The sequence below is a fragment of the Adiantum capillus-veneris genome, chromosome 19 (assembly GCF_014529385.1).
Source record: "Adiantum capillus-veneris isolate H3 chromosome 19, ASM1452938v2, whole genome shotgun sequence".
Lineage (NCBI taxonomy): Eukaryota > Viridiplantae > Streptophyta > Polypodiopsida > Polypodiales > Pteridaceae > Adiantum > Adiantum capillus-veneris.
This window is the reverse complement of record NC_140949.1, coordinates 23,074,067-23,081,143: the sequence shown is the minus strand read 5'-3', so window position 1 is coordinate 23,081,143 and position 7,077 is coordinate 23,074,067. Positions and strand designations below refer to the sequence as shown.

Genomic DNA, 7,077 nt, shown 5'->3' with positions numbered 1-7,077 from the left:
TTGAGGGGCTTGAGGTGTCAAAAAGTCAAGATTCAATCCCTACAATGAGGGGGCAAGCCCTACAACAGGGGGGATGAGAGAGAACACCCACATACTCACACAAAGCATGCTTGGTACAAAGAAAGCAAAAGGGACACTTGTCAAGTTCCTCCTCATGTTGCCCTCATGGTGTCCCTGAAGCCTATTAGTTGGCCACCCAAGAGGTCCAATGATAATTTAAAAGATTTAATTAATTGTCTGCATTTATCAAGTCCTCTCCCTCAAAGGGGAAAGGGGGACACTTGTCCTAAGGCTACCCTTGTTGCTTGTAATGCCTCCTGCTTGTGATTGGCTAGGCCTGGAGGGATCCAATGAGCTTCAAGCATGAACTACAAGGGGGGGGGTAGACCAAATCAAGCTAGGGGGGCGCTTAGGAGTATACTCTCCCACACACACTCTCATTGTGCATTGTGCAAAGTGCAAGAGCTCCCTCTCCTTTACCAAGCAAGTAGAGGTTGAGAGCCTACACCAACACTCTTGGCTATGGAGTGCAAATTCAACCAAGAGCCATGCTTCAATGCTTAAGCTTGTCATCTTCTCCATCTTCATTACTATGCTATTATGTATGCTAGCAAGAAGAGTGATGATAAGTGAGGAATTAATTCTTTCTCCTATGAAATGTATCTTCTTCCTCTTGCCTACCCTCATTCCCTACTAGCTCTCTCCATCTTTAAAGGTGTTTGAGGTCTTGGGACTGAGGCTTGGGATAGTTAAAGCTTTCCACAAAGTTTATATTATGCTTGTGATGCATGAATCTTTCCATCTTCATTGCATCACCTAGGTCACGAGGAACACAAAGATTGTATTGTAACAAGTCTCTCTTAATGGGAGAACTCATAATACAAATGCCTATTGGAGGGGGGACCGGCTCCACATAAATCCGGTCCTCAATTGTTGTCATGCTCTCTAAATTATCTTGCAAAAGTATTGTTCATGCCAAGTTAACTAATTGCTATGTCTATGTTTTTATCTTCAATTATGTTCACCCGTTATGCTCACAAAGTAATTTCTCAAAAGTACTCTCATTAATTTTTGCTACTCTCAAGTTAATAGGCCAATTTCATTACAAGACATTCAAAGAGAGGTAGATTAGGTGTAGAGAGAGATGTAGATAGGTTTTTATCCACTATCTATCAGTCTTTCTACACCTCATCTATATTTATTCTACAAAGAGAGGTACATTTGGTGTATATGCACAAGCTCTATCACACACACACACACACACACACACACACACACACTCACATAGATACATATATACATATGCCTACATACATATACTATTAGACCTAAATTGAGGCTAGTAGTGCCAATAGTCTAGTGGCACCTCTTTAGAGAGCATCACAATTTCAGTTGTGGTAAAACGAAGCGTACTATGTTGCGGTGCGTGGATCAAGGACTACAAAGCAACGATTAAAAAGGGACTATACCCAAGAGGAAGCATTCATCCATCGAATGCTATGTTCCCTTACTTAGTGCATACATACACACACACACACACACACACACACACACACACACACACACTCACTCACATATGAAAGTATATACAAATATGTACTATAAGTATATACACACACACTCACATATGAAAGTATATACAAATATGTACTATAAATATATACAACAAAAGAGTTACATACACCCAATCTATAATCTCCCTACTCTTTTCGATATCTCTAACTATCCCTCTCTCTATTTTTCTTTCTCTCTCTCCCCCCCTCTAAATCCCTCTCTCTCTACTCTCTCTCTCTCCTCCCTTGCCCTATCTCTATCTCTCTCTCTCTTTCCTTGCTCTATCTCTCTTTCCACCTCGCAGGGATGTGTATCCCATTGTTGTTATATGTTGACGATATTGTGTTGATCTTTGACTCACCAGAGGGTATGCAGCGAATGTTGTATGCATTACACAGTAGAGGATAGTGGATTGTTTGTAAACCTTGGTAAAATTAAGGTTATGGTGTTTAACACCACACCAAAGTGGATCAGGAGATCAGCACCGTCTTTCACATATGGTCAAGAGATTGTAGAGTATACAAATGCATACACTTACCTTAGGGTTGTCTTCACTGGGCCACGGTTTTCTTTGGTGCGAGCAGCAAAGACTAGACTGACTAGAGCTTTTGCGGCCTTGGGAGGCTTGGAGAGGATGTGTTCGCAGGTTCAGTTCCAAGAACCTCGGACAAAGTTATGGCTCTTTGATACTTTAGTAGCCTCAACTAAGTTGTATGGGGTGTAGATATGGGGACATTCTGTAGGCCAGGATGGTTGGAGACGTACGGACATGCTGGTATGCACAGATGACACCATGGTTTCAGACGCATGGATTCACCATGGACAGGCTGCCCCCTTTCCAGTCCTCTCTTTAGGCACCCTCGATGTCTCTTACACGGGAGGACATGGATAGAGTTGCCATATGAGTAGGGCACGAAGAGTTGCCATATGGATAGGGCACGAAGATACCAGGAGGACATGGATAGAGTTGCCATATGAGTAGGGCACGAAGATGGCTTTCTATAGAGAGCATCTTCTCCACCTCATGGGGGATGGGTTTGTGATTCAACCCAACTACATGGACACACATATGTCTCATGGTTTGCGATGTGCCATTGGTCAGATACGCACATCCTCACATCAGCTGGAGATTGAGACTAGTAGATTCAGAAGGATACCATTAGACAACAGGATACGCCGCTTATGCCAGTTATTACAGCCAGAGATAGAGCTACATTACATATATCATTGCATAGTGTACTATGAGATACGTGGCCGTTTCCAGTGCTTATACAGAGAGGGTTTCGGTTCTTTCTCTAGGGTAATGAGTTATGAGGATCAAAGATGTCTTGGGCTATATCTACTTGAGTTACACAGATATAGAGACACTTTACGGGGGAGAGATAGAGAGAGACAGTCCCAAAGATAGATTACAGATTTCTTTTCACTAGATATGGGACAGCCAGAGGAGCAGCCATCACCGCAGAGCTCGGCCCACACTCAGTCGACCACTACCGGCACTCTCATCGACCGAGCACTGGAGCTACAGAGATCCAAACGAGCATGATTGAGGAGAGGGGCTATACAGCATCGACGGAGACTACAACAGAGGATTCGAGCCATACTCTCTCGACATCCAGAGTGCAGATGAGGATGAATTCTAGTTAGATACATATATATATATAGATATATATATATATATACATTCTCTCTCTATCTCTCCATCCCTCTCTATCTCTCAACATTTTTTTTCTTTCAAACTACTTTAAAAATCACATTTTCTCTCAAACTCATTTAGTTATTCTAGGGTCATTTACTCTCTCTTTTTTTATTGATTTTTAAAAAAAAACTTATTTAATCATTTTAAGGTCATTTTCTCATTTACACTTTTTTTCTTTTAATCATTGATTTTTTTCTTTAAACTCATTCAATCATTTTAGGGTCATTTTCTCATTTTCTGTTTTTTTCCACCTAATTTAGTTATGTTCAAACTTAGCTTTCATTCACTGAATTGAACATAAAGCTAGTCTAATCAAACATTCTTTTCTTCCCTCTCTCTCTCTCTCTCTCTCTCTCTCTCTCTCTACACACACACACATTAATCATTAAACATAAACATACATTAATCAAACATTCTCTCTCTCTTTCTCTCTCATCATTAAATATAAACATGCACATTGCAGTAATCAAGCATTTTTTTCACTAAGTATCCGTTCCTCCTCTTCATTTCCTCTCTCTCTCTCTCACACACACACACACACACACACACACACACACTAATCTCACACCAATCTTTTTCTCCCACTCATTTTTTTCTCTCTTTTCCTCTCTCTCACTCTAATCACGCATCGCATTGCGCAAGCAAACAAATCGAAGCGCAAAGAGGACAAACAAGTCAATCGCAAAAGAAAAAGCATTGCGCAAGAAACAAATCGAAGCGCAAAGAGGACAAACAAGTCAATCGCAAAAGAGAAAAAATGCAGAAGGTCAGGTTTACATTTATTCTTTAGTGTGTGTGTGTGCATGCACGTTTCAAACATTTTTATTTTTTTTTGGTGGGGGGTTGGGGCGGGGGGGAGAGGGGGGGGGGGGGGGGGGGGGAGGTGAGGTCGGGGACCCACTTAGCTCTTTCTTTCTTATCCTTGCGGTCAACCTTGCCCCCGATGGTAGAGCTTCCTTCCTTTGTTGTGGACGAACGCCCATAGTGTGTGTGTGTGTGTGTGTGTGTGTGTGTGTGGGGGGAATTGTGTAAGGCTATAAACTGGCTATGTATTGCGCAGTGTGAACGCTGCCCAAATTTCTTTCCTTGTGATCACTTCCGAGAGGAAAGGAACATGGCAGCAGCAGACTCTGAGCTTCCTACCCCTTCCTTTCCTCTTCCTTCTGTTGAGGAAGTCTCAAGACTTTCCATCTCTAGCTTTGCCTATGAACTGCCCGCACACCAGCTTCTTACATACCATCGGTATGTTTGCTCTTTCCTTCAGATAGCTTGCGATGGCTTTGAAAAGAAGGCCGACCTTACAGAAGACGATATTGCATTTCCGATGCCCGCCTCTTTACAAGCATCCACAGACGAGCAACAGACATCAAGCTCTTTCTTCACCGGCGAGGCTGATCGCAGCTACACTGCCTTGCCTGCTGCTTCTGCTGAGAACTCTCTCGGTGCTTGGACACTTAAGTGCAGCATTAGTACCTCTGAGGATGATAATGCCACTCGTCCTTTGTATGGCAAGCGCGTGGTCATCAAGGACAACATCCCCATGCGTGGGATGCCCATGTATTGCGGCACGTCTCTGGCTTTTACGCCACTCACGGACTCTCCGCTCGTTACTCGCTGCATAGCTGCAGGGGCTACTATTGTGGGCAAGGCCCAATGCGAGTACATGTGTTTGTCAGCTTCATCTCATACCTCATCTGCAGGGCCAGTCCGCAACCCTGTTGCGCCCGATTACCATGCCGGTGGTAGCAGCAGTGGGTGTGCCGCTCTTGTTGCTAGTGGGGAGGCTGATCTTTCCATTGGATGTGATCAAGGTGGATCTTGTCGCGTTCCAGGTGCAATGTGTGGTGTTGTTGGCTGTAAGCCCACACACGGTCTTGTACCCTACACCTATATTGATGGCATGTATGGGCCGATCGACCATGCCGGTCCCATCACTCGCACGGTAGAAGACAACGCACTATTACTTGGTGTATTGGCTGGATGGGATGGTCTGGATGAGAGAGCAAGCTGCACAGCAAAGACAACGAGAAAGGTTAACTATTGTGAAGGTTTGAGGCAGGGTGTGAAGGGCATGAGGATAGGTGTGGTAAAGGAGGGTCTTATGAAGCCATTTATGGAGGAGGACGTGAAAAGGGCAACGGAGGACTCAGCACAATTGTTAAGACAGATGGGTGCAGAGGTAGGGTCTGTTTCAATACCTTTGCACTTCACATCTGTGGCCATCTGGGTGCTGTGTGTGCTGCCAAGTGTAGTGCAAAGGCTCTTCTTCTCAAGAGAGAGAGATCGCTTGTTGGGAGTGGACAAGGATGGCAAGGTCTATGATCGTCGGTCCTTTTTGCAGGAACATCTTTTGGCCCATGTGGCCAGGTAAGGAAGCACCTCCATCTGTATTACTTCAATCAATTCTAACATAGGAAAGCTTACTACCAATGTGTTAACGCTTAGATGGTCCTGTTTAATTTCATGATTTGTGGGAGATACTCTTGTTCACAAGAAGATTTAAACATTTTCTCATGTAGGAAAACGGACTCTTTTTCAGTGTTTTTCATACAATACATAACATCATGAGCTTTTGCTCGAGAGGCACCGCATACCTAGCTAGGTATGCGGTGCCTCCCTCACAGAAGCTAATGATGTTGAGGTAAGTCACAATGTGGGAATTATTGTGAGAATTTGTCTAAAACTTTTTGTGACGTTGCAGCTGGAGCTTCCAATTTCGCATAGCAATGCTTGCTGGGGAGTGGTTGAGGGTGCACTTTCCGGAGTCTCTGAAGGTGGCAGAGGTGTACAAGCAACCATTGATCAAGAGTTATGCGTCTGCCCTATTGCAATATGATGTGCTACTCTTCCCCACCACAGCCTGCAAGAGCAAGAAGCTGCCCACACATCTAAGCACATCTCATGAGTATGAGCATGCGTCGGCAGAACTTCTAGCTGAGCATGCTGAGTTGGGTTTTGGATTGACAATAAACACAGTTTGCTCTAATGTGACGGGGCATCCTGCATTGAGCGTGCCAGTTGGTGGCGGCATGGCAGCAGCATCAAAAGGGGGAGAGAGTAGTGATGGGGTAGCTTTGCCAATCGGAGTGATGCTGGTGGGGGACTTTTTCCAAGAGGCATCTCTCTATCGAGTGGCATATGCTCTGGAGCAAGCTCGTCCCTGGCAGTCATTTCTATACTGTGGAGGGAATTCTCTTGCAACACATCCCCTTATCCCCACTTGAGCACTTGCCACATACTTTCTAGTACTACTATAAGCTTTTCATTGAGTCTGTAATGAGTATTCAAAGCACAATGTTTATGTGGGTTAGAAATTGCTAATACTTTTATCTGAGTCTCTATTGTTGTAAAATTTTGTTTTTGTAGTGTCACCATTTGTCTTCCTATTCCTTCCTGGTGATTAGTGCGGTAAGTTTGCGCTGATTTTGTCAATCACAAAGTGGCATGTAGGGAGACTAGGAATGCTGTATGCAATCTCTACATGATGCAACATACACCTCTTCAATGTATCATGACTCCATGTTGGCATTTTGAAGAGAGGCGCCATGATGCAAGAATTTTAGAGATTCCATTGGGAGGCGTTTTCTCGGGATGCATCATCAGAGGATATGTTGAGCAAGGTAAGGGAGAGGAAGCATTGGGCTGTTTTCATTGAATACAGAGCAAGGGCTTCTCTTCTATTGGAATTACCTACTCTTGTATCTTCTAGAGATGTCACAGAAACCCTTTGGGCTAGCAATCATAGGATTAGGTGCAAAGTGAGGGCTACCGATGCAAAAGGTGGGCTACTCTTCAATGCATGACCTATGTTGGCATTTTGAAGA

At 44.0% G+C, this 7,077-nt stretch overlaps 1 protein-coding gene and 1 pseudogene across 1 annotated transcript; both read left to right on the top strand.

Annotated features, from left to right (window-relative positions):
- Nucleotides 1-2,545: 2,545 nt before the first annotated feature.
- Nucleotides 2,546-3,100, top strand: LOC147433696 (uncharacterized; annotated as a pseudogene).
- A 1,158-nt stretch (nt 3,101-4,258) lies between these two features.
- On the top strand, nt 4,259-6,590 carry LOC147433695 (uncharacterized). Its single transcript, XM_086490330.1, has 2 exons — nt 4,259-5,620; nt 5,955-6,590. The coding sequence occupies exons 1-2, from the start codon at nt 4,368-4,370 to the stop codon at nt 6,475-6,477; spliced, it is 1,776 nt and encodes a 591-aa protein (XP_086346456.1). The 5' UTR covers nt 4,259-4,367; the 3' UTR covers nt 6,478-6,590.
- The last annotated feature ends 487 nt before the right edge of the window (nt 6,591-7,077 follow it).

What these genes read in the sequence shown, in the direction of transcription:
- LOC147433695 (XM_086490330.1), top strand. Translation starts at nt 4,368, where the DNA reads ATGGCAGCAGCAGACTCTGAGCTTCCTACCCCTTCCTTTCCTCTTCCT. An exon ending in CTTTTGGCCCATGTGGCCAG is followed by an intron (nt 5,621 to 5,954) that starts GTAAGGAAGCAC and finishes GTGACGTTGCAG; the next exon opens with CTGGAGCTTCCAATTTCGCA.